General features: G+C 53.2%; 2 protein-coding genes across 7 annotated transcripts in view; one reads left to right on the forward strand and one right to left on the reverse strand.

Moving 5' to 3' along the window:
• PPP4R4 (protein phosphatase 4 regulatory subunit 4) overlaps positions 1–8,748 on the forward strand; it is a 74,787-nt gene extending 66,039 nt beyond the window's left edge. For 4 of the 6 annotated variants that reach the window (XM_036425822.2, XM_036425820.2, XM_045577205.1 and 1 more), the window contains 6 exons: positions 749–815; positions 1,216–1,305; positions 1,595–1,688; positions 2,471–2,541; positions 3,664–3,811; positions 7,750–8,748. In XM_036425822.2, coding sequence (XP_036281715.1) covers positions 749–815; positions 1,216–1,305; positions 1,595–1,688; positions 2,471–2,541; positions 3,664–3,811; positions 7,750–7,774 — 495 coding nt within the window. In that variant the 3' untranslated portion in view covers positions 7,775–8,748. The remainder of the gene's footprint in view (positions 1–748; positions 816–1,215; positions 1,306–1,594; positions 1,689–2,470; positions 2,542–3,663; positions 3,812–7,749) is intronic. The other 2 variants (XM_036425821.2, XM_036425823.2) reach the window with 2 other exon arrangements.
• Positions 8,749–11,989: 3,241 nt separating this feature from the next.
• Positions 11,990–17,594, reverse strand: SERPINA10 (serpin family A member 10). The gene is made up of 4 exons (XM_036425826.2): positions 16,841–17,594; positions 15,586–15,859; positions 14,039–14,189; positions 11,990–12,224 (listed from the first exon to the last, which is right to left on the reverse strand). The coding sequence occupies exons 1-4, from the start codon at positions 17,511–17,513 to the stop codon at positions 12,033–12,035; spliced, it is 1,290 nt and encodes a 429-aa protein (XP_036281719.1). The 5' UTR covers positions 17,514–17,594; the 3' UTR covers positions 11,990–12,032.
• Between the last annotated feature and the right edge of the window lie 7,436 nt (positions 17,595–25,030).

The following is a 25,030-nucleotide window of genomic DNA, read 5'->3' on the forward strand; positions in this document are numbered from 1 at the left end:
CTGTCAGCTGATGTGGCTATATAGGTGTATTCATTTTGGGAAAATTTATTGAGCTGTGCTCTTACAATTTATGTACTTTATATTATACTTCAATAAGACACTTTTAATATGTCCCAAAGACTATTTCCTTTCCTCTCAGTCTTTTAAAAGAAAAACATTTTGCTCTGCCAGGGTGGCTCAGTGGTTGAGCATCAACCCACGAACCAAGAAGTCACTGGTTCGATTCCTGGTCAGCGCACATGCCTGGGTTGTGGGCTTGGGGTGTGCAGGAGGCAGCCAGCCAATTGATGTTTCTATCTCTCTATCGCTCTCCCTTCTCCTCTCTCTAAAATAAATAAAAACATATTTGAAAGAAAACAAAACACATTATTTTGCTATTTATCAATCAGAAATGGAAATGACCAATAGTAACAAATATTTTGCTGAGAATCAGTAACTACATCTTAGAAAGTAAAGAGTCATTCCCACAATGTTACTAAACATCTTGTTTTAGCCTAACAAGTCCTCAAAAGCACAATTCCTGAGATGTAAAACAAAAAACAAAAAACACACACACACAAAAAAACCCCCACAAAACACAAATCTGAAAGAAACTGGAGACACTAATTTGGGGGCGGGGGGAAACTTTTAAAAGGATTTTTATAAACAATATTTGTTTCTCTAGAACTTAGAGTAATTTCTCCTTAGAACATTTTTTCTAAATCTATTTATGCTTACCTTTAATGCTCAGATACTATTTTAATAATAGGAACAATTAGAGAAAGAGAAGCAACAAGATGGGAGGCCCGTGAATGAGAAAACCTTCGAAAAGAAACGTAAGTAGTGTTCTTGTGTCTTCACCGCCAAATCACACAAATAGTGTTTAATCCTGGCCTCTGAGAGACCATGCTAGTTTTCTATGGAAAATTGCTTTTACTTCTAAAGTAGTTTTAAAAAACTGGCTGCCTAATGTCTGGATGCTAAGAGTACGTGAATAAGGGGTGGGGATCAGTGTGGAGCTTCAGATCCTGCAAAGGAAAGTGACAGCAGCCACGAGAATGTGAAGTGGGTCACTGGATGACTGAGATGGAAATGCGTACACATGCAGGGTAAGCACACGTGGAAAGAATGCTGCTTAGCAAGGGACGTGTTTCCTTGTTTCTGTGTGGCCTGTGTGTTTGTGAGGTGAGGAAGCACCCCAGGCCATGACAGCTCTCACAGCAGAGTTTGTTTTAGGCAGAGACATCAAGACACCAACAGCGCCGCCCAAGAGTGTCCCCACTGCTGTGGCCGGGCCCTCGGCCAGCACCACGTCCACGTCCGCAAGTAAGAGACGGCCTCTCTGTCTCCGTTTCCTTTTGTACAATAGAAAGCAGTTACAGGGACATCACCTCCTTAGAGCAGAGATGTTACTCTAAGGCACCCTTTCCTCTTACTGTTTGCTTCGGGAGTTCTTACTGGACAGTTGGGAGAAAGATGCCCCAATAGCTCAGACTGAGGAAAGGAAGCTAGGCCCGTCTGTGTGAACTGAAACGGTGGGAGCGGGAGAGGGGCTGGGCATGGGGCCTCTCAAGGTGAAGTGAACAATTACATTTTCCTTCTCTTGTTACTCTAGGCAAGGAAATCAAGAAATCCAAATTGATTCGAAGCCAGTCTATTAATAATCACGCTTTCCATACAAAATATGGCAACTTAGACAAGTGTTCTAGGTATGATCTGTCATTCTTCACGTTTTAATTTTTATTTTATAGTCACATCTCATTATATGTGAAATAGTTACATTACTATAAAAATTAGGATTAATTTTGAGTTTTCTATGGGTAGATAATTTTTTTTCCTGTAAAGACTTAAGAAATAGTAGTTGACCAATTTGTATAAAAATAGGTACTGGTATTCTAGGAAGACTACAGCCACGATAATATATTATGCCTTGTTCTGGCCAGTTAGTTAAGTGCTTTGAGCATCAGTCTAACTGAATGCTGAAGGGTTAAGGGCTCAACTCCCGGACAAGGGCACATAATTATTTTGAGGCATGGAATAGAAAGAATAAATGAAAAATAGAAGTAGCAAGCATGTTTCATAAGAAATAGGAGAAAACATTTTATTATTTATTTATATATTTACTTATATTTTATTGATTTTTTTAATTTTAATTTTTATTTATTTATTTATTTTTTTTACAGAGAGGAAGGGAGAGGGAGAGAGAGTTAGAAACATTAATGAGAGAGAAACATCAATCAGCTGTCTTATGCATACCTCCTACTGGGCATGTGGCTGCAACCAAGGTACTTGCCCTTGACTGGAATTGAACCTGGGACCTTTGAGTCCGCAGACTGACGCTCTATCCACTGAGCCGAACTAGTCAGGGCTAGGGGAAAACATTAAAAAAAAAAAAAAAAAAAAAAAAAAAGATTTAAAAAGACCAAATGCTGATGAGTGGGATTGAAATAAACATGTTTTTGCATTTAAATTAAATTATGTTCTTTTCCAGTAAAACTTCTACAGTAGCATATATACCTTCTGCCTCAGGGTTAGCAAAGACTTCTACGATTTCACTGACTGGTGAGTAGAAACCTGAGCTCCTCAAAGCATTGCTAAATTCAATGAAATACGGCTTTCCTTAAGTAATTTCTGTATTTCTAGATACAGTGTTTTTCCTAAACTTGTATCTTTACCAAATACCTATGAAACCTTTTTCTAGCAATTGAGAAAATACTTGACTGTCCTATTTTGTTTTCACTGTATCAAGACGTAGGAGTTCTTTTAAAAGAGAAAAAGGGACAAAATGATAGGATGGGCTTTGCCACGGTCTGAGGACCCGCTGAGGCAGAGTCAAGTGTTTTGCAGGAACAAACTCAATTAAAACACGAGGGCTCTCCTGGAGGTAACACACAGCTAACATTTCAATAGTCCACCTTTGACACTTTAGACCAGGGCCAGACACCTTTTCTGCCGGGAGGCTGGAGAGCAGTGGTTAGGTTTCGCTGGCAAATTGGTTTCTGTCAGGATGGCTCGCTGTGCCCTGGGGGGTAGAAGTAGCCGCAGGTGGCACGTAGGCGGGTGGCAGTGCCCGCTGAGAGGCTGACAGCAAAGGCGCCTCCCAGCGAAGGCTCCGGCGTGGAGCGCGGGACGGGGGCAGCGCTGCCCGCTCAGAGACGCCGGTGCGCAGTGCGGGAGCAGCTCCTTTGACAGCACCTCCTGTGTGACCCAGGGTCCCACTCCCAGGCTGTGACCGAAGAGAGAGGAAAAGCTACATCTCCGCACAGACTCGTACATGATTGTTTAGAGCAGCTCCGTTCATCATGGTCAAAAACTGGGGGAAGCCAAATGTCCGGCAGCAGGAGATGGAGAAGCCGATACTGACACATCCCTGCAGTGGGACACAGTCCGCTCCAACAAGGAATGGACGAGCCTCCTCATAACTGTGCTGAGTGAGAGGAGCCAGACACAAACAGGGGGCATGTTATCCGATTCCATTTATAGAAAATTCAGAAAATGCAAACAAGTCCCCACGGACGGGAGGCAGGGAGAGAAACACTTGGTAGGGATGCAGTTTATTATAAACTATCCCCTAATAAATTGATTTTAAAATAAAAAGCAGCCGCTCCCGTCAAGCTGCTCCCGCCCGGGTCCCGCCTGGCTCCGTAAACGGAGTGAGTCTGACGCCGCGTGTGTTCCTTCCAGATGACTCGTTCCGGACCCGCAACGCCAGCAGCCTCCCGCCGTCCTTTTCTCCCAGCACTCCCCTCCCCAGCACATCCCGTGGGACCGCTCACCCCGTTGATCCAAAGAGCAGTGGAGGTAAAGAGCCGCCACCACGTAAGGCCACACTGTAAGTAACCAGGACGCACCGCTAAGTGTGTCACCCTCCTTCCTCTCAGGGCCTGTCCCTCCCGCTCAGTTCCCAAGAGCGGACTGTCTGTAACGAGGAAATGTCCTACATTAAAAGGGGTTCTCAGCACACGCGCTCTGTCATGGTGACACTTTGTATGACATGATCTGCATGTGGCAGAGACACGGCAACTAAGGGAATCAAGAGACTTTAAGTGGCTCCCACTGATGTCCGAGATTTTACAAATTTTCTGTGACAGGTTTGCACCCAGGCAGGTTACTGAAGAAGACACTGGTGTCAGTGCCTCCCTCTGAACAGCTAGTGTCACGGACACTGTGTCACCGCCCGGAGCTCGGAAGATGGGCCCTGCTGCTCCTTACGGAGTCTTCCTGCAGCATGATCCCGAGTGGGCAGCCTGGGAGAGCCCTCACTCTGTCCTTGTCCTGGACAGGGAGGCCATGCAGGCCTGTCCCCTCCTTCCCCGGGTCCTCTTTATGTGCTGTTAGTGTCTGCGAGAGTCACTGAAGCCCATGCTCCGGTTAGTGTAAACGGGGAGGAGGGCAGCCCCCTGAAAACCATCCTGAGGGCGGATGGACCATGTCACGTGGATGTGACTGATCAGCCTGCCCCAACTCTACTCACAGGCGCCCGAACCTTCAGATTAAATCAGCATTTAAACCTTTGTCTAATATGTCCCTTAATTCATGAATATGCTAACAAGGATTCCGACATCCATCTTTTAGTGAGAACTCCATGCTGGTGTCCTTTTTAGGAACTGAACTATATTGTAACTTTCTCTAAATTTTTAATTGCTCACCAGTATATATAAATATAGATGTATTTAAGATTCATTCAAATTTAGAAACAAATTTATGGAAAGGAGCTCAAGGAAAAAGTAGGATTATGTATCACAGAAAAAAACAATATTGATATTACAAATTAGTAGTGTTAATATAGAGGCCAGTTTTATTTACAGAGAGTGCTCTTTGGAATAGTTGCTCTAGTGGTTATACATGGTCGGTCCCTTTAAAAGTCCCGAGGACTGAGCCAGAAGAGGGTCCTGTCTGCAAGAGCAGGGAGCTGGAGCCGGGGCCCTCTCCAGGGAGCTGAGCCACTGGGGGTGCTCTGCTCAGCACTCTGGGCCTCAGGTCTCATCGGTAAAATGACAGGGTTTCCTGGTGTACCCGCCATGGTGCCTTCCTGTTCTGGCCTCCTGTGATCCGGCCTCTCCATCACTCTTGACCTTCCTCCTCTCAAAGACTGCCCTGAAATTCTCCTATTGAAGAACACAATTACATCAGCATATAATTCATTTTCCTCTTAACTTACTTTTCTAAATGCCATAGGCATTTTTAAAAATAAAGACCATTGAAACTTCCTATCAACTCTCCTTTATTTCACACTAGAGGCCCGGTGCACGAAATTCATGCATGGAGGGGGGTTGTCCCTCAGCTCAGCCTGTTCCCTCTCCAATCCAATCTGGGACCCCTTGAGGGATGTCTGACTGCCCGTTTAGGCCTAAATGGGCAGTCAGACATCCCTCTCACAATCCAGGACTGCTGGCTCCCAACTGCTCGCCTGCCTGCCTTCCTGATTGCCCCTAACTGCTTCTGCCTACCAGCCTGATCACCCCCTAACCACTCTGCTGCCAGCCTGATTGATGCCTAACTGCTCTCCTCCCAGCCTGTTTGCCCCTAACTGCCCTCCCCTTCAAGGCCTGGTCACCCCTAACTGCCCTCCCCTGCAGGCCTGGTCCTCCACAAGTGCTCTTCCCTGCAGGCCTGGGTCCTGCCCAACTGCCATTCCCTGCAGGCCCGGTGACTCCCAACTTCCCTCCTCTGCCAGCCTAGTCACCCCTAACAGCCTTCCCCTGCAGGTTTGATTGCCCCCAACTGCCCTCCCTTGCAGGCCTGGTTCCTCCCCACTGCCCTCCCCTGCTTACCTGATTGCCCCCAACTGCCCTCCCTTGCAGGCCTGGTTCCTCCCCACTGCCCTCCCCTGCTTACCTGATTGCCCACAACTGCCCTCCCTTGCAGGCCTGGTCCCTCTCAAGTGCCCTCCCCTGCTGGACATCTTGTGGTGGCCATCTTGTGTCCACATGGGGGCAGGATCTTTGACCACATGAGGGCAGCCATCTTGTGTATTGGAGTGATGGCCAATCTGCATATTATTCTTTTATTAGATAGGTAGAGGCCTAGTGCATGGGTGGGGGTCTGCTGGTTTGCCCTGAAGGTTGTCCCAGATCAGTAGGGGTTCTCTTGGGGTGTGGAGTAGCCTGGGTGAGGGGCCTGTGGTGGTTTGCAGGCAGGCCACGCCCCCTGGTGACCCAAGCAGAGGCCCTGGTATCTGGAATTTATTTACCTTCTACAATTGAAACTTTGTAGCTTGTAGCAGAGCCTAGCCTCCTGCTTGCTCCATGGCTGCAGCCATTTCTGTTGGAATTTGTTTACCTTCTATAATTGAAACCTTGTAGCATTGAGTGGAGGTCTGGGCCTGCAAGGACAGGTGGAAAGCTTGGCTTCCTCTTTTGCCGGGGGAACCCAAACCTCCCTCCTGCTCTCTGTGGCTGTAGCCATCTTGGTTGGGTTTATTTGCTTACTTGCTCTGATTGGCTGGTGGGCATGGCTTGTGGGTGTGGCTTGTGGGTGTAGCGGAGGTATGGTCAATTGCATATTACTCTTTTTTTAAAAAAATATATTTTATTGATTTTTTTTTTTTTTTTTTTTTTTTTTTTTTTTTTACAAAGAGGAAGGGAGAAGGATAGAGAGCTAGAAACATCAGTGAGAGAGAAACGTCGACCAGCTGCCTCTTGCACACCCCCTACCGGGGATGTGCCTGCAACCAAGGTACATGCCCTTGACCGGAATTGAACCTGGGACCCTTCAGTCCACAGGCTGACGCTCTATCCACTGAGCCAAACCGGTTTCAGCTGCATATTACTCTTTTATTAGACAGGATTACTTTTTAAATTTGTTCTTTCATTGTTGAGCATGTTTTTCCTATTCATAGACTGAAATTTCTCCTCAATAAATAATGTATATTTATATTAATTATATAACCAATTATATATATATATATATATATAATTTTTAATAAATGAATTTAGAAACAGACATTCTGCTAACAATCACATTGTTTCTCCTGCTCTGAACGTTCTGAAGGAGGATGGATATTGGTATCACAGCTGCTTTTTTAACATGTGACTGACCGACTAGTCCATAACTGTACTTCCATCTAACGTGCTTCTCATTCAAGTTCCCATGAATGCACACTGCCCATGACCGGAGCAGGGGTCAATGTGGTTATGCTTCTTCATGTTTCTGTGAAGTATCACCTACAGTTCAGCACCACGCTATTTCCAAATGGAAATATACCCTTTATATTTAAAATAAGCCTCGGGAATAATTTCAGAAAATAATATCTGTTTTTGCTGCCCAACAAAATCCTCACAGTACCTTCTCCAACTTTTCAGTATCAGAGATGGCACACACATCTGGTAGTTGGGAATATAGGTTTCTTCAAGGATGTATAGGAATGCATTGTATTTTAAACCTTTAAAGCCAGATGACTGATACATTTAAACTGCATTAATTTCTGTTATGGTTATATGAAAAAACAATGTAAGGAAAGTTGTATGAATTGAACTGAATGCTATTTTAGGAGCACACAGGATTTGGTAATTAAAGGTAATTCCAAGTAATATTTAATATGTAATTTATTTTTCACTAGCTCAGAATTCTCAGAATAGATTCTATCTATATTTATTTACTTTTTAAGCATTATATGGATAAAATTGTTCATGTTTTATTTTCTCCTTTCTCCTCTCTCTTATCTTTCCCATTCCTCTCTTCCTCCCCCTTCTCTCCCTCCATCCATCCTTTCTTCCCTTTCTCTTCCTTTTCCTCCCCCCTCTCTGTTTTACATCCTTTTTGACAAAGAAAATCCAGAAAATCCAACCCTTAAATCATCTGCTTGATGAAGGAGGCGCAAAACAAAGACACCTGGAGATAATGTGATTGATGGACAAAAGCTAAAGCAATGGCGGGCTCCTTTTCTTTTCTTTTAATTAATGGAAATGAGATACATTAGGGCAGCTGATGTTGCTAAAAGCCCCATATTTGAAATCAGATTATGTATTAAATAATAATGTGGTTGCAGAATTCCAATGTTACAGTGAAGTGTAATGAAAAACGACTTTAGTATGTGCTTTAACGACTGCGGCAGAATTATTTGTGTAGAAAACCACCCGTTTACTTGTTCTAGAGCTTTAGCACTGACACTGCACGAGAGCCCACACCGATTGCAGTTGCCCTCGCCGGAGAATCACACGGAGGGGGCTGGGAGTGAGTAAGAAAAACACTATTTCTCACCCATCTCCAAGCCCAACTGAACAGTCACATGAGAAGGGTACAGCCAGCAGCCCACAGTGTTCCCCGTCTGGTTGGGGTGACCACATGGTGTACCCGGATATTCTGAAGCTTAAATTTGGCAATGAAAATCCCACTAAGGTTTCTGATAACTTTTAGCCACAATTACCTTAAAAATAATAGATCCATGATTTCCTTTATTTCCTAGAAAAATTTATTTTATAAAAATTTTGTTTATGTAAACTTTGTTTACATTTCAGATTATATTTGTCCTTAATTAAAAAATGATGAATCTAGTTTGAATCAGCTGTTACTCTGAGCTATCATGCTTATGCTATGTCAACAGCCTTTATTTATACTAATGCTAATATTTCCATCACAGTTTGCCTGTAGAACATGTACGATTATTAATTTTAAAATGTCAGATCTTGAGATATACTGTATGAAGCTATTGTCAGCTTCTCTATTACAAAATGCAATTAGCATATAACTATACTGATATTAGAAAATCTTTGTTTTTTAAAATATATTGATGTATGATAAAGATATGATCTAATTTGTGAATGCAAATGCGTGTGTGGTTACTTTTTATAATGTGAAATAATGAATAGTGAATTTACTTAAAATAAAACATAGGTTAATGAGATACCTGTGTTTGTGAAAAAAAGTTTTAAATACTTTTCTGCCATTTTTGTTCTCTAATGAGAGTAAGACAGTTCACTTTTAAGTGATGAGAAACAGAAGATGCTGACCTCAACTGTAAATTACTCAGGAACAGCCACTTGGTGTGGAACTTTCAATTCCTCTCCACCTTTCCTTACTGTTGGCTCCTGTTGGCTATTTTTAATGTTCTTAGTATCTTTCATTTAAGGATAGGTTAATGGAATTATTCAACCCATTTGCCAGTACTTAAAAGCTTCTCGAGAAGCTTGACCATATGGCTAGTTTAATGCACTCCTTATGGATTTCATTTAACTCTTTTAATGACACCTCCCAACACAGCACTGACATGGCCTTCCACACTGTGATGGGGAGAGTCTGGGGCGTGAGAGGGACCTCAGCGTGACAGCAGTTTCCCAGCTTGTGGTTCATAAGCATGGACTCTGCCATCTTAGGTAAAAGGGAGAGCTCCAGTTTGCTGCTCACTAATAGATGTAGCAGAGTCAGAAACCTTCGTTTCCTTCATGCATGTGAGCGCAGAGGAGATGACTCGACAGAGAAAAGTCACTATAGCGTCTACAACCCAGGATTTACAGAGGCCAAGACAGTCTCATTCCAGAGCACTAAGCAATCAAGTAGCAGTCAATCAAAATTTGCTCACAAGTTTCCTCTTTCCTTTGCAGAACATAATCATTTCTAAAATTGTTGAAATATTTTAAAAAATCATGTACATTTCTAAAACCAGATATACAAAATCAGAGTAGAAAACAAATTGATGACGTTATGACCATCCACACATACTTAGATTTACACCGAAACGAGGCTTTACAAGTCTTTGGCGTAGCGGCGTACCAGAGAGTGACCCAGCTGTGGGGCAGATCTCCTCCACCTGAGCTGCAGAGAGGAGGCCATCACCGCTGCTGGTTGGTGATGGAAACGTGCATTTTAGGGACAGGTTCTAGAATTTCACAGGTCAGCACTGCAAGCAAAAACAGACCTGTAGGATTCTATCTACAGAAGTGGAGACAGGGCGTAAGTGGATTTTACTTCATAGCGGTAGAATAAGGAGCATATAGAAATATCCGTCCACAGCCTCATACACATCTGAAAATCATTTCCATTATCTGACTTCCTGAGCTCAGACCTGCCCCTTCCTCTGGGGCACCATTTGCCTTGTGGTTAGTAGGTGAACATGAAATATTTGAACGGAAGTGAACAGGCTGTTCAGCTTGAGTAGGAGTGTCACAGAGAAGAGAAATGAGTTAGATTCGTTCAGTACTCTGTTCTCATCATTATAGCCCGTGTGAGAGACTGTGGGTGTGTGGGTGTCTGTCTGCCTGTAGGAACAGTTTTAAAAACCTGACGCTTTACATAGCGAAGCCTGTTGTAATGTTCAGGTTCTCCCCTCAGTTGAAAGCTGGATTTTTGTGTCAGTGACTGCACTTCCCACTGTCCGCCTTGAAGAGCAGCCCTAGGGCGGTCCTTACGCCCCATCGTTGGCAGTGCTGGTGGGAGGCGAGGGAGAGTGTGCTCGCATGTTACATGAACCCTCCATAGCAGTGAGCTTTCCGTCACTGGCCTCGGCCATGTTCATTTTAGAGACCATTTTTCCATAGGCTTCCCCCCATAAGGTTCATCTCTAAAAGCAGGTATTTTCCCACAAATAAACCTGCTAACTGAATCCTGACAGGCGGAGTGAGTCCTCTGTTTTGTGTCCCTGCCTTACCAGCGGTCACGAGGTGCCCTCGGAGGAGCACAGGGGAGAATCCAGGCCCGGATTGTGGAATGAGGGGAAGCCAACCTTTAAGCTACAGCTTGCTGTTACTGCTGCTCACATCCCCGCCACACACTGCTCTGATTTAAATTCACAGCTAAGGACTAATCAATAAATTAATTTTAGGTATAAAATCAATAGCAAACCGATAGAAATCCAAATAGGCATTTCATTAACACAGTTGACACTCCAAGGTGAGTTGGGTCTAGTCACAGGATTTACTCGCAAAACACCTCCTTGTCTGTGACAACGTGCCCGCCCAGAGCGCGGGGACGTGTTTTCCTGTTGCCTCGGCGCAGGCCAGCTTCCCTCCTTTAACCACAGCGGCTTCCGAGCGGTGAGCCAGCGGCTGGCCAGCGGACCGCGCCAGGTGGGTTAGGTGGAAAGAAGAGAGAAACAGGCCTGGGCCACGGGGTGACCTTGGCAAGCTTTTCTCTGCCGTGTCCTGGACATTTGTCCATCAGGCGCAGTAGGCAGAGTGCCTAAGGCCCAGGGTACTTTTGGGGGCTCATGTTTTACTTTTTGCAATAAACAAGTTACATGCTTTAACTGCATCGGTATAAAAGCAAATACAGTGCATAATATATTCATTTTTATACCAAGACTGTCTTAAAATCAAATGTTTAATACACATGTCGGAAAGACCCCAAGAGTGCCTTGAAAGCCATAGTGTGACCTGTGCCTGGTTCTCCATTCCTGTCCTTTGTCAAATGAAGGGATTGAACCGGTGACCTGTGGCTCAGTAACGCCTCTGCCAAGTGATGCCAGGCATCTCTAACTGCCACGGAGGACACGGCCGCACGGATGCAGACACTGGATCAGGCCAAGTTACACTGTGTTTCCTTTTTTTTTTTTTTTTCTTTAACACATTTTTATTGATTTCAGAGAGGAAGGGAGAGGGAGAGAGAGATAAACATCAGTGATGAGAGAATCATTGATTGGCTGCCTCCTGCACTCCCCCTCACGGGATTGAGCCCACACCCCGGGCATGTGCCCTGTGCCTAGACCGGGAATCAAACCGTGACCTCCCGGTTCATAGGTCGATATTAACCATCGAGCCACAGGGCTGGGCTGTTTTCTCATGTTAGTCAGCAAGAAGTGGTTTTATAGCAGATGGCAAGAAAATGCTTGTTTTGCACCAGAGGGAAGTAGAGAGCGAAGCACGTGCCTCATGGAGCATGTGTCCGTGTCTTCCTCCCAGCGGCTCCTCTGGAGAGAGTGTCCAGGCGTGTGAGCAGCCGGAGGGCAGAGGCATCCTGCCACGCTGGGCTCCGTCAGGGCTAAGGCTCTCAGCCCAGGAGCACACCCCGCACGGGCTGGCCAACGTCACCCGGAATAAGTCTGACTGGAGCACTCGGACTTCTCCAAGAACCGGCAGCAGAGGGCGCCATCCTCCTGCCGCCCCCAGCAGTGTCCTCGGTCACAGGAGGGCGGGGTTCACCACCCTGCCCAGAAACAGGGGCACCCTGGAGGTCTCTTCGTAGATCAGGAAGTGAAATGGCCGGTTCACTTTGATGACGGGAGGCATGGAATAAGCAATGATCTCCGACAGGGTGCCTGCGGCGGCCGCGGTTCCTTCCTCGTCCACCTCGATCACCGCTCTCTGTAAGACCTGGGAGAGGAGGGAGCGGGGGCCGTGGGAGGGACAGCCAAGAGGAGGCCACGGAGCCCTGGCAGCTTGTGCTGTGGCCCCGCCTACAGGGCCCTGAGTGTGGGAACGGGGGTAGGGGCTCCTCTGTGCTGAGAGGAGGCTGCCCAGGGACTTGCCTTGGAAGCTCAGATACCAGGAGACCCCGGGACCCCAAATGGGAAACACCGGCCAACCCCTGCTCGCATGCCTCAGACAGCGGTGCTCGCTGAGCGAGGCCCGGTGCTGCTGGACCATGGGCGCAGCTGTGCTCCGCGGAAAGGTGCTCGCTGCCTGGAGCCCGCATGCTCTAGCCTCCGCTCTGCAGGCCAGCTGGGGAGGGGCTGGCTAGTCTGCAGCGGCTTCCCAGCGCCTGGGAGAGCTCTGAGTCCCTGGCAAGGGCTGGGCTCCCTGAGGACCTCCTGGACTCCGGTTGCCTGGACTCAGGCCACCTGTCCTGGCTGGGAGGCCCTTTCGTCCTGGAACCTCACGTTACGTGGGTGATGGACCAACCTAACTGTTAAAAGAGGAGACAAAGGAAACCCCAGGCAGTAGCTCTCGGGGCCCCCTAAGGTCCCGGCATGAAGGTTCCCTTCGGGAGCAGCAGGGAGGACAGTCAGTGGTTTGGGATTTAAGCTGTGAAGAGCGCATGGAGTCACCGGGCCCTGTCCGCAGCAGGAAGCCTTCAGGTGCCGGCCTGCAGGCTGTCCTGGTTATGCCTCAACCTCCCGAGCCCAAGGCCTGGCTGAGGCCTGCTCCCCCTGCTGAGTCCCGCTCAGGGGGTGGGGTGCCATTTTTAAGCTCGCTTGGAACGAGAACATGGGGAAATATTGTAGTAAACCCCAAGCTAAAAAAGAGCAGGGGCAGATGTAGCTGCCACTTGGAAATGGTGGGACATTTTCTCAGTCGTCATAATGAGGGGTTCCTCCTGGCATTAGTGCGCGGCTCCCCGCAATGTCCTGGCTGTTCGCCATGGGCCCCGCGGAATCAGCAGGTTCCCACTGGGAAGGCGGACGAGCTGAGGGGGTTCCTTAGCGGCAGAACAAGGGCCAGAGAGGATGGGCTGGTAGTGTTAGAGGCAGAAGAATGGCCCAAAAGGATGAGTTAGTGGGGTTATTGGAAAAACACACCCCAAAGCCATATATATGAGAAAAACAACAACAACAACAATTTTGGCCATTTGTGGATTGAGTTGCTTTTCAAAGTGTTGCCTTCCCTGTCACTGGAAGCATTACAAAGAAGAAAGGGAGGGAGGGAGGGAGGAAGAGGGGAAAAAGGCAAGAAAGAGGTAGGGAAGGAGGGAAGGAAGGAAGGAAGGAAGAAGGAAGGAAGGAAGGAAGGAAGGAAAGGAGGGAGGGAGGGAGGGAGGGAGGGAGGGAGGGAGGAAAACTGGAGGGTAATTTGTAGGGATATTATAGAGGGGGTTCCAGGAGGGTGGGAAGTTGGGCAGATGGCTTCTGGGGGATTCTTTCAGCTTAAGAGCGGAGTGACTTCATGACATTTTACATGAACCCGTGACTGAGCTTCTTGTCAGGGTGCACTTCTCCTTGAGTGCTGAGGGAGGAGGGGAGAGCTCTACACAGGAGAAATTAAATTAGCCGAACTAATGTTTTAATAAAGGAGCTCAAAATTCTTAAAACATCCAACTTGAGTGCTATTTCAAGTCCTTGGAATTTAAACCGGAGCTTCTACTACAACTTGGTATTTTCTCAACGTGAAAACCATCTGCAAAAATAAGTGTTGGTTTTGGCCCGACTCCCTGGGTGGGGTTTGGGTCCTCGTGAGAGGCCCTGGCTTACCTGGGACACCTTCAGGTTTCTCGCGATGGCCGAGAGCTCGCCCCGGTGGGCCCAGGGCGAGAAGAGTCTCGTGACTCTCATCTGCTTAAGCAGCTCATGCATCTCATACTTCTGATCCAGCTTGAACTTGGGGAACAAAACTTCCATGTGTCTGTGGGACAAGGAGCTGTGATGGGGAAATGCGGGCAGAGCCGCGGACTGCTCGCCACAAAGACCACTCTCTCCAAGGTCATCCCCGTAACGGGGCCCGCTCTCTGGGCGTGTGTAGCTCACGCTGTTCTCTGGTGACGCTCTGGCTTGGGGAAAGCCGCCCTGGCTACCAGATAGGTAAGGTCAGCGCCACCGAGCCCGCTTCAACTCCCGGCCACGGACGCACATCCTCACTGGCCAAGAAGGCTCCTCACTGGCCATAAGGCTGCCTTTGGCACCCATGTCCCTGTTTTAACAACAGCCCGGCCTGGGGCGCCTGGCAGCAGCTGTCTGCTTGCAGCAGCCCTGAGGCCCCAGGTGGCGCTGCAGCCTCAGCCTGGATCCTGCAGCCCCTCGTGCTCCGGAATCTCAGGAGCCCGGATGGACAGCAGGAGGGAGAGAAGGGAACGCCCCTCGCACCCCCCCTCCCCCCCACCTCGTAGGCAGAGACATGCTGCTGTTCTGTTTTATAGGCACTGGAGTTCTCCTCTGAAATTACTGTTTGAACAGATGAGTTCTGTGGCTCAAAAATAAAAAGCACGGAAATGCATAGCTGACACTAGAGTCGTCTTAAAGAAGTCTCAGTTAATTTGTGAGGGGTCGCCCCAAGCAGCAGCACTGGTTCCGGGGCTCAGGGGGTTGTGTGAATTAATGTGGCACCCAGCACTGCGCCCACTATTCAGGCGGAGCTGTGGCTCATCCCCTTGTGCTCACTTCCCCCGGTTTCTCTGCCCCCCCCCCCCCCATCCAGCCCACTCGCAAACCCGCACCTCCGGGTCCCGAGGGATCCCCTCCCCGTACTGCTCAGGCTGCGCTCACCCACAGCCTTTGATGGGGGTTACAGGACCTCCTGTCAGGCCCCCCCCCCCAGTGTGCTTACTCCACGTGGCTGTGTGGCTCTTCAAACAGGAGGCGGCCCCTGGGGCTCCTCTGCCCAGACCCCCGTGGCCTCAGGAAAAGCCCAATCCCTCCTGGCTGTGCCATGGCCCCGGGCCTGTGCCCTGGCCGTCAACCTCCTCCTCCCTGCTGCCTGCTTTCCTCACCCCCCCAGGCACTCCCACCCCAGGCTCTCTCTCTGCCCCCCCAAAGTCCCCGCAGGGTCCTGTTCACTTCCGCCACCGCCTTCCCTGGCCTTCCCGGCGGCCCTGCGCCCTGGGACCCCTCACCCCCTGCGCTGGGGCTCCCGGGCTCGCTCACTGGGACGTGAGCCCCACGAGGGCTCCGCGGTGCACGCGTGGCAGCGCCTGGCGAGCGGCTGAACGAGCGGCGCTGAGATGCAGGGACAGAGGGCAGGGCAAACGCAGCCCCTGCTCCAGGGAGCCCGTCGGCCTCTGGGGAGCTGCTCGCAGAGGCCTTACCTGGTCTTCATGCTGCCCAGCCACGTGCCCACCAGCTTGGCGCTCAGGTAGTCCTCCAGCGCCAGGTGGTCGCTCATCCTCTCGGTGAGCACCACCAGCATGCTGGCCCGGCCGCGGTAGGGCAGCTGGAGGACGTGGCAGCGGAGGCGCTGGTCGAAGGTGGAGGCGAAGTTGCCCTCGCTGTACATCATGGGCACCTTCACCGTCCTGTACTTGTCCAGGTGGAAGGTGTCATCCTCGGTGAAGGCGGGGTCGAAGGGGGTCAGCCACTTTCCTGGAGGGGAGGAGAACTCGGTGTGGACACCACCTGCCGGGTGGCATTCTCGCTGAAGTCCCAGAGGGCAGCCCTCTCTGCCCTCTCTGCCCACAGCTCAGGCCGCAAACCCACTACCCAAGGCCGCCCGGCCCTGCCCCTCCCCGCCCCTCCCGCTGGCAGGACGGGGCCCCTGTGGTCACACACAGTGAGGCGGGCACCATGGCTCCCTGTCTGAGCTCCCGCAGGAGGAGCCAGGCCTCTGCTGGCCCTCAGTGTGCGCAGCCACGTGCGGGCCGGGTCCCTGGGACAGGAGCCATGGCCTCCCCACATGGCTGCTCAGGGCGGTCCTTGCTGACACAGCCACGGGTCCGGGAGGCCACCAGCGTGAGCGTGACCCTCTGCACAGACTGTCCTGGGCTGTGCCCGGCAGCAGAAGCACCTTCTCCCGGGCTCGGCGAGGCCCTCCTGCCCATAGTGGGCAGGACCGACAGGGTCCGGGGTGAAAGTGTCAGGACCCCCACCCCCTCTCGCAGGGTCTGGCCTCAGTGACCTGGCCAGGCTCACCTCTCTGAGCCTCACTCTCGCTGCACAGCAGGTGGGAGGCCCCCATTTTCTACATGAAGAGTCTGAGGACCAGAGACATCGTCACTTGCCCCAGTTCACAGAAGGGGAGAGCGAAGGAGCAAAGACGTAAGCCCAGATCGCACAGATCCTGTGCCTGGAAGACTCAGCGCCAGCACCTAGAGGCGTGGACAACTGCGGGGGTGCTCGGAAACTAGGGACGCACACGGGCCACGGCAGGGGCATGGGGAGCACTCCCGCCCGGCCTGTGCCTGGGACGTCACACGTCACGCCTGTTGTGGTTTGCCTGTGAGACCCCACCTCCCAGAACATCACTTGGCATTAACCCTATGCGAGGCGAGCAGCAGGGGGTGGGACTGCGCTGGGACCCGGCTCGGAGGGGGGGGTGCGGGGAGGAGAAACAGAACGTTCCAATACCTTGGAGCAGGACGTAGTCCACAAGCATGACCCTGGTGTCGGGATTGACCTCATCCAGGAGCGTGGGGATTTGCCCCTGGGTCTCCCGGTTAACGTAACGGTTCACGAGCGTCCTGGCCTGCGAGGCGTTGCGGAAATCCACAGCCACACACTCCGTATCGAAGTAGCTCTGGGACAGATTGAGGAAGGTCCCTTTGACGTCAAAGTCCTCCTGGATGAAGGCCAAGCTCCCCTGCGTGAGGCCCAGCTCCTGGTTGCGGGAGAGGTGCTGCCGGAGCCGCCGAAACAAGGCGGGCAGGTGCCCGGGCCCCGCCTGGCTCGCGCTGTGCGGGCTGAGCACGCCCTCCAGCTGGGCCCTGGTCTGCCCCGAGGCCCCCAGCATCAGGGCCGCCAAGGCCAAGGACAGGCTGAACGGGGAGAAGACCACGTTGCCGTCATGCCTCATGGAGATCTTGCGCAGCAGGCTGAACCCCAAGTGGGAGGTCTGTTCGGAGAGCTGCTGCCCGCCGGCCGGCAGCCAGGGCTCCTCCTCCTCCTCCGGGGCCCGCAACCCCTGGAGGGTCTCATTCTGGATGGCGGGGGCGGGGGTCTGTGGCCTCGCCGGGGCCGTGCCGGGCGCCAGCCACACCTGGGCCAGGAGGCAGGGGAGCAGGAGGCGCAGCGCCGCAGCCATCCGGTCCGCGGGGAGCAGAGGCAGCCCCGCTCTCCAGCCGCAGGGCTTCCTGGGAGGAGAGAGGAGGTGGGTGGTCACGCCTGATGCAGCCCCTCGTCCCTGTGCTCTGGCCCGTCCTCCAGGGACCACTTCCTCCCTCTGAGGCCGGGGGCAGGGGCCTCCCTCCGGCTCCTGCAGCCGAGCGCCCTCAGGGAGACCCAGAGCAAGAAGGATGGACCTGGACCACCGAGGAGAGGATTGGTACCGAAGGAAACCTCTGGGCCCCAGCCCGTGGCAGGGCCTGGCCTCCCCTCTTCCCCACCCCCCACCTCCCCGTGAGGAGTGGATCAGAGAGGATGTGGCCTGAGTAGGGTCAGAGCAGGGCGGGGTCAGGGGGTCCACAGGCCTTTATTGGTCGGCTTCACTCATTGGTCTGATCTCTGTGCTCGACAGCAGCCCATCAAGCTGGGTCTCGGGGCCCTGGGTCTGGGGCCTGCTTGGCTGGGGATGCAGAGGATCGGAGTAGCCATCAGGGCCCGGAAAGGGCAAGTGCTGGGTCTGCCTGGCTCGGGGGTGAGAATTCTGCCCCCTGCATCCCTCTGACAGCCCTGGCGCCCAGTTCCCAGCTCCTGCCGGCTCTGCCTTCCTCCGCTGCAGCTGGAGGCCCTGACAGACACAGGAGCCGCTTGTCCTGACGGAGGCCGGGCTGACCTCTCCCCCTCACAGAGGCTGTGAGTGCCTCCTCCCTCTCGGCCCCACGTGGAGCCAGGCCTCTGGCCCTGGCAGGGCATCTCCTCACCCCACGCTCCTCACCGCTAGCCGGCTCAGCCTGCCACCTCTCCAGGCTCCCTGGCACCTGGGCGCAAAGCCTGGCTCCTGCGCACCTGCCCGTTTCCGGTCTGAGTAAACACCCAGGGCTGGGCTGTGGGCCCACAGTCTCCACACTCAGCTCCTGGTGTGCAGGTCTGTGACCCAGAAGCTGGCTGGGCAGGCCACTGAGATGCCCCCCTTGGGGCTGGGAGGGCAGCCACTCAGCCCAGTGGGCACCGGGCAGGGCAGGCTGCAGGTCTCACAGGGGTCCCCTCAGTAGAGACCCTCCCTCTGAGCAGGCCCCCGTGTGACCCGATGGCGTTCCCCAGCCGCCTTCCCTCACACAGGCGCTGTGACCTCGTCTGTGCCTCATACAAGTGACACCAGCCCAGGACCCAGCGCACCGGTCTTGCTTATGCTAAACGGCCCCCAGAATCGTGCCGAAGCCACTACCTCACGCACACAGTGGCGTACGTCTGCAGTGATCCCTAAATGCCAGGGCGCAATTCTAAACGTCAAGGCCGAGTCCGGTGGCTTCCAGTCGCAAATGCTGGGGAAGCGCCTCCTGCAGCAGCTGCTCGGACCCTGGCCATGCCTGAGTGTGCAGGCTGCCTCGTGCTCAGCATCAGGGCGAGCCCCCACACAGCAAAAAGGGCCGGACGCGCTGAAGGCCCAGCTGGGAGGCAGCATCTTCTAGCAATACAGTCTTTGGTAACTGAGGCATGTGTATTGGCTGACACACGACAGCACTGCACACTGAATAAGCTACACCACAGCGTACACACAACCTTCGGATACACTGGGAAACCAGGCAATGCATGGCGATGCTCACTTCATTGCAGCCGGAGCCTCAATGCCCGTGTCTGCGCTCGGCCCGGGTACAGTGGTCAGCACCACTCCCCAGTTAGTCCGTTCACCCCCGGGACCGTGCTCCCCAACCCGGGCCATTCTGTCTGACAGCCCAGGAACAGTCCCAGCCCCCAAATACAGCCCTCCCCTTCCAGGTCCGGCCTTCCTGTGCGGCTCCTCCGTCAGCCCGGAGCGGGCCCAGGAGTCCACGGCCCCGCACGCTGCTCACTGGCCGGACCCAGGGATCCACCCCCCACGGTCACGTTCATGTACTGAACAGGACGGAATCTGTGCGGGCGCCCCTCAAGCACGCCGAGGACGCGTCATCCTGGAGAAGCCGAGTGGGAGGAAATCAACAGCTCACTCTCCGCTTCCCAGCCCCCGATCACCTGGGCAGCCCCCACCGGGCCCTGAGGTGGGGGTTGCTTAAGGGGGAGGAGATCAGGGCGCTGAGTGTGGTGTGAACAGTGAGCGCTGCGGACACAACTCATTGGACTTAAAGCCTCATCCCCTTCCTCCTCCCTCAGAGGAAGCCCCTGTGTCCACAGCACAGCTCTCCCCCCACCGCTGTCCCCTCCGCCCCCCAGTGATGGCTAGGCGCTGCCCAGACCCCCCTCTCACCTTGGAGTCCACCCTGCTGGCTGGACAGGGAAGGCCCCCTTAGCGCTGCCTCTCACCAGCCTGTGGCCTGGGCGCCTGGGAAGGTCCTGCGTTCGGGCGCAGGCAGAGGTTGGGGTGCGCAGCTGAGAGCCCGCGGCAAATATTTGCTGTTCCAAAGTGCGCCCGGAGGGACCGTTACTGATTAACATCTTGCGGGAGATGCTGGTGTTTCTGGAAAAGCAGACACACTGAGAGAGGCTCCCCCACCCCCCCCATACGCCGCCCCTCCAACCCTGTGTGTGCAAATCCCTCCAAAGGAGCTTCTGTTTTGCAAGCCCAGGCACTGCCCTCCGCGCCCACTGCTGCGAAGGGGCATCCTGAGTCCCCACCCGTGCCAGGGGCAGAGATGATGAAGACCTGCTCCTTCAACCCCCGAGGAACTGTGGGTTCAGTGGGAGAGACAGACAGGCACATGCTATGAGCAATGCAAGGTCAACTCAAGGTCAGCTTACAATTTGCCAGACTCAAGGGCCGGAGTCCTCATGTATCCAGTAAAGGCTGGTGGAGGCCCTTTAAGACAAAAAGCCCCATCCACTCCTTTTTGTTAAACTTCCTGTGCCCTTTACTGCCCTGAAGTGAAATGTATAGTTACTAGAATGTGTCCATAGATTTTTTAAAAATAATATATATTTTATTGATTTTTTTACAGAGAGGAAGGGAGAGGGATAGAGAGTTAGAAACATCGAAGAGAGAGAATCATCGACCAGTTGCCTCTTGCACACCTCCTACTGGGGATGTGCCCGCAACCAAGGTACATGCCCTTGACCGGAACCGAACCTGGGACCCCTCAGTCTGCAGGCCGATGCTCTGGCCACTGAACCAAACTGGTTAGGGCCACAGATTTATTTATTTATTTATTTTTTAAAGCAAAATACAGCTCTATAATATGGAGGGGAAATAAAAGTAAAGGATAAGAAAATCATGCTTCTTTGAATTGTACACGCCCTGGCTTAACTCCCCTGGAAGACGTGTGATGCGGTCAGACGCCGCGGTGGGACAATCTGTGTTGCACGTGGTTATCCATCCAGCGCTTCAGCCAGAACCCCCACCGCCAGGCGGGGCTCAAGCCGGTGCTGCCTGTTCAGCCGGGCACCTGGGTCGGAAGGGCTAATGGGTGTCATGTGTTGTATAAGTTTACTGCCAGACTGAACCCCTGGGGCAAGCCCCGGCCGGATTTGGACTGTCAGAGAGGGGAATGCGGGCCCAGGCCTTTCCTGCCCAGGAGCCCGCACTGAACCAGGCCCCCGATGTCCAGTTGCTCCCAATTGGAGAGCATCACACGCACCTTTTTGAGAGAGACCAGGGAAGCTGACAGGAAGGCCTCTGGTGACCGGAGTGAACTCGGAGACAGCTCTGACCTTCCCGGAACTCTGAGAGCCACCGCCCACCTCCATTTCTCACCTCCCACCTCCCTCCTCCTTAATCCCTCCTCCCTCCTCCCTCTTCCCTCCTCCCACTCTACATTCTACCTCCCACCTCTCACCTCCCACCTCCCACCTCCCACGGCCAGAGTGGCGGCTTCTAGACAAATCAAGGCCCGTTACTGGCACATCAGCTTCAGGAAAAAGTGTGTGTGTGTGTGTGTGTGTGTGTGTGTGTGTGTGTGTTGGGGGGGGACCCGCAGCCAGTAGGCTCCATGTGGGTCCGATGGGGGGAAGCTTGGGCAGATGGAAAAGAGGTTTCTCAAATCCTTGCAACGCACGCACACATGCGTGTGCACGCACACTCACGCACGCAACCATACACGCACACACACACACGCACGCACACCGTGCACACACAGGCATACATATATGCACACATGCACACACACGCTTGCCCGCCCGCGCACGAATGCATGCTCGCTCGCCTGCATCCCGCATGCCCTTGCGCACGCACGGACGCACGCACGCATGCGTGGGGCCAAATGCCCGGCTCTTGGCCTCACGAGGCTCAGTCTCACCTGACAGGGCGACAGGCCGCCCGGCTGAGGGCCCAGGCGAGTGTCCCCTCCCTCCCCCCCTCCCCGGCCGTCCCGCCCCCCACCCCCCAGAAGCCGCCTCAGGCGGTGGGCGCAGGGGAGCCCGAGTTAGGCTGCCCTGTGCAGGCCGGGAGGCGGGCTCTGGGGCCCGGGAGGCGGGCTCTGGGGCCCGGGAGGCGGGTGCCGGGGGCCCGGGGGGCGGGCCGCGGGGTCCGGGGGGCGGACGCCGGGGGCCCGGGGGGCGGGCTCTGGGGCCCGGGGGGGCGGGCGCCGTTGGCCCGGGGGGCGGGCTCTGGGGGCCCCGGGGGCGGACGCCGTTGGCCCGGGGGCGGACGCCGTTGGCCCGGGGGCTGGCTCTGGGGCCCGGGGTCGGGCTCTGGGGCTCGGGGGGCAGGCCGCGGGGGCCGGGGGGCGGGCTCTGGGGCCCGGGGGGCGGGCGCTGGGGGCCCGGGGGGCGGGCTCCGGGGGCCGGGGGGCGGGCTCTGGGGCCCGGGGGGCGGGCGCCGGGGGCCGGGGGGCGGGCTCTGGGGCCCGGGGGGCGGGCTCTGGGGCCCGGGGGGCGGGCTCTGGGGCTCGGGGGGCGGGCGCCGGGGGCCCAGGGGCTGGCTCTGGGGCCCGGGAGGTGGGCTCTGGGGCCCGGGGGGCGGGCGCCGGGGGCCGGGGGGCGGGCTCTGGGGCCCGGGGGGCGGGCGCCGGGGGCCCAGGGGCTGGCTCTGGGGCCCGGGAGGTGGGCTCTGGGGCCCGGGGTCGGGCTCTGGGGCTCGGGGGGCGGGCCGCGGGGGCCGGGGGGCGGGCTCTGGGGCCCGGGAGGTGGGCTCTGGGGCCCGGGGGCGGGCGCCGGGGGCCGGGGGGCGGGGCAGGGGTCAGGAGTTAGGCTGACCTGTGTGGGCGGGTCGGGAGGCTGCACACAGGAGCTCTCCCTAGGGTGGGTTTTCCTCGGTGGAGAAAAAAGAACCTTCCATAGGAGGGAGATGAGCGGTGCTCCCTGGAGGCTGTAAAGAAACAGAGAGGGCAGTTAACCTGCTCAGGGACACACAGCAGGTTATTCCTAAAAGGCCTTGGAGGTGTGTCTTTAGGCCAAATTCCTAGCAGCGGGGTTTCTGGATCAAAAATAACGCACCTGTAACTTTGTTACATTTATTGGGTTGAAGAGTGCCCCCCCCCTCCCCCCCAATAGGCCCAAGCCCTAACTCCTGGTGCCTGTGAATGCCACGTTATTTAGAAAAGGGGGCGCCTGGCCCGTGTGGCTCAGCAGTTGAGTGTCCATCTGGGAACAGAGAGGCTGGCATGTCTGTCATGCCAGGATGCGGACCCAGGCCCCAGTAGGGGGCGTGCAGGAGGCAGCAGATCAATGACTCATTTATGTTTCTCTCTCTCCCTCTCCCTTCCTCTCTCTCAAACCATTAAAAGATTAAAAAAAGGGGGCGGGGGCTGTTTGCAGATGCAAGTAAGGTGAGGATCCGAAGAGGGGATGGCTCTGGATTTAGGGTGCGCCCCAACTCCAATGACAGAAATCCCTAGGAAAGGAAGGCAGAGGGAGCTGGGGGACACAGAGAAGACCAGGCCCTGGGAAGACAGAGGCAGAGAGCCGGGCAGCGCCCAGGACTGCCGGCGGCTGCCCCGCCAGGACACTCGGAATGGATTCACTCAGAGCCTCTAGGAGGAGCGAGCCCTGCCGACACCTTATCTCTGACTTTGCCTCCAAAAGTGCAAGAATTTATTTCTCCTAGTTTGTGGCCAGCCAGTGTGGCCCAGTGGCTGAGTGTGAACCTGTGAACCAGGTCAGGGCGCATGCCCGGTTGTTGCTCCATCCCTAGTGGGAGCATGCAGGAGTCAGGTGGGCAGTGATTCTCTCTCCTCACCAAATTAACTTGCGGAAAACTGACACCTGGATGATGTTGAGGCATCTTATTCAAGAAGAAACATCTTTCCATTTGTTCAAGTATAATTTTGCATCTTTAAAAAAAAAATCTTTACTGTTGAAAGTATTACATATGTCCAATTCACCCTCCGGGTGCATTGACCTATTCTAGCCCACCTCCGCCCCTCATCCCAGGCCTCCGACACCCTATTGTCTGGGCCCATGGGTTGTGCATATATGTATAACAAGTTCTTCGATCTTTTACCCCCACCTTCCCCTCCACCTCCCCCCTCCCCTCCTACCATCCCTCTGAGGTTCGACAGTCTGTTCCATGCTTCTGTGTCCCTGGATCTATTTTGTCTGTCAGTTTATTTTGTTCATTTGATTGCCTCTTTAAGAAGTATTTTATAATTTCCTGAACATAGATTGTGAGCATCTTGTCTGTTTCTAACTAGAGGCCCGGCTTCGTCCCGAAGGTCGTCTGGATGGCCGTTCTATTGTTTGGTCTATTAGCATATTAGCTCTTTATTATACAGGATGTGTATCTCTTTGGTTGCTGTTGGGTTTTCTCTTCCAGTGCATGTCTTAACTGGCATGTGTGTATGAAGGTCTGCTCTTGCATCGGAATTCCTTTTGCTTATATTAGGCTGAATTCTTCCATTGTTTGAGTTAGTTCAGTCATTGGTGTTCTAGTGCTAAGCAACTACTTTACATGCCATCTGCACCTTTGCTTTCTCTTCGTAATTGCACTGTCTAATCCCTCCAGGACAATGCAAAATGGTAGTAGATGTAACGGGTGGCCTGGTCTTACTCTTGACCTCGGTGGGAATGCATTTCATGTTTGCTCACTGAGTAACACAATGGCTGTAGGACTCAAGTTCAGATATATATGGATAAGTAGTATATTTAAGGAAGTACCCTTCAGTTCTTATTTTTTCAGATATATGCCCTATCCATCCATCTGTTTAGCTGTTGTTTATTTACCTTTCATCTATTTATTATACGTATTACACCTATTTATATGTCTGTCAATCAGTTCAGTTCTTTTATCTCATTTAACACCTTTTGCCCTTAACCAGGAGGGTAAGGCCTCTTCCTCCTCCATGTCCCTCTACCCGCCTCTGCTGACCGAGGTTAGTTAGCATCGTGCCCAGCAGGCAGCACAGAAGTACTTAAAAGGCCCAGATTCAGTTTGCAGAGCAGCACTGAGGGAGGGTTTGGAGGTGAGCAGCGATGCATTCATTGATAACTTCCTCTGCTTTAAATAGTAATTATATTTTAAAGATATTTTTAAGTATTTTGTCTTATTTACATAAGTATTTGCCCTCTCCAGCATTCCTCATTCTTCTGAATAGGTTCAGGTTTCCATCTTGTGTCATCTCTTTTTTTGAAAAATAA

This window comes from Pipistrellus kuhlii, unplaced genomic scaffold, assembly GCF_014108245.1.
Source record: "Pipistrellus kuhlii isolate mPipKuh1 unplaced genomic scaffold, mPipKuh1.p scaffold_m20_p_85, whole genome shotgun sequence".
Lineage (NCBI taxonomy): Eukaryota > Metazoa > Chordata > Mammalia > Chiroptera > Vespertilionidae > Pipistrellus > Pipistrellus kuhlii.